Source organism: Merops nubicus, unplaced genomic scaffold, assembly GCF_000691845.1.
Source record: "Merops nubicus isolate BGI_N331 unplaced genomic scaffold, ASM69184v1 scaffold26507, whole genome shotgun sequence".
Lineage (NCBI taxonomy): Eukaryota > Metazoa > Chordata > Aves > Coraciiformes > Meropidae > Merops > Merops nubicus.
This window is the reverse complement of record NW_008621390.1, coordinates 6,233-6,453: the sequence shown is the minus strand read 5'-3', so window position 1 is coordinate 6,453 and position 221 is coordinate 6,233. Positions and strand designations below refer to the sequence as shown.

The 221-nt window shown below is 62.0% G+C and overlaps 1 protein-coding gene across 1 annotated transcript in view; it reads right to left on the bottom strand.

The window, feature by feature from the left end:
• Window positions 1-3: 3 nt before the first annotated feature.
• The window catches only part of LOC103776950 (dual specificity protein phosphatase 15-like), a gene marked incomplete at its 3' end in the record, with an annotated part of 5,268 nt that continues 5,050 nt past the window's right edge, over window positions 4-221 (bottom strand). The window contains exon 6 of the mRNA XM_008944480.1: window positions 4-183. Coding sequence (XP_008942728.1) covers window positions 4-183 — 180 coding nt within the window. The remainder of the gene's footprint in view (window positions 184-221) is intronic.

Sequence of the window (221 nt, the reverse complement as noted above, 5' to 3'; positions counted from 1 at the left end):
CGTCCTCTTCACCCGCAGCAGGAAGGGAGTTGTGCTCCTCATGTCTCTGCCTCTCGGGACCAGTCCTTGCCGAGCTCCCTCCGTCCTGGACGATCCTCCTCTCCCAGTCGGCAGCAGAGCCTTTATTTCCTCCTCGTCGTTGAAAGGGGACGGCCCATACCTCTGCTTCAGGTGCCTGCGGACCTGGGGAAGGGGGGGAGAAGCAAACTAAGGGGCCCGTT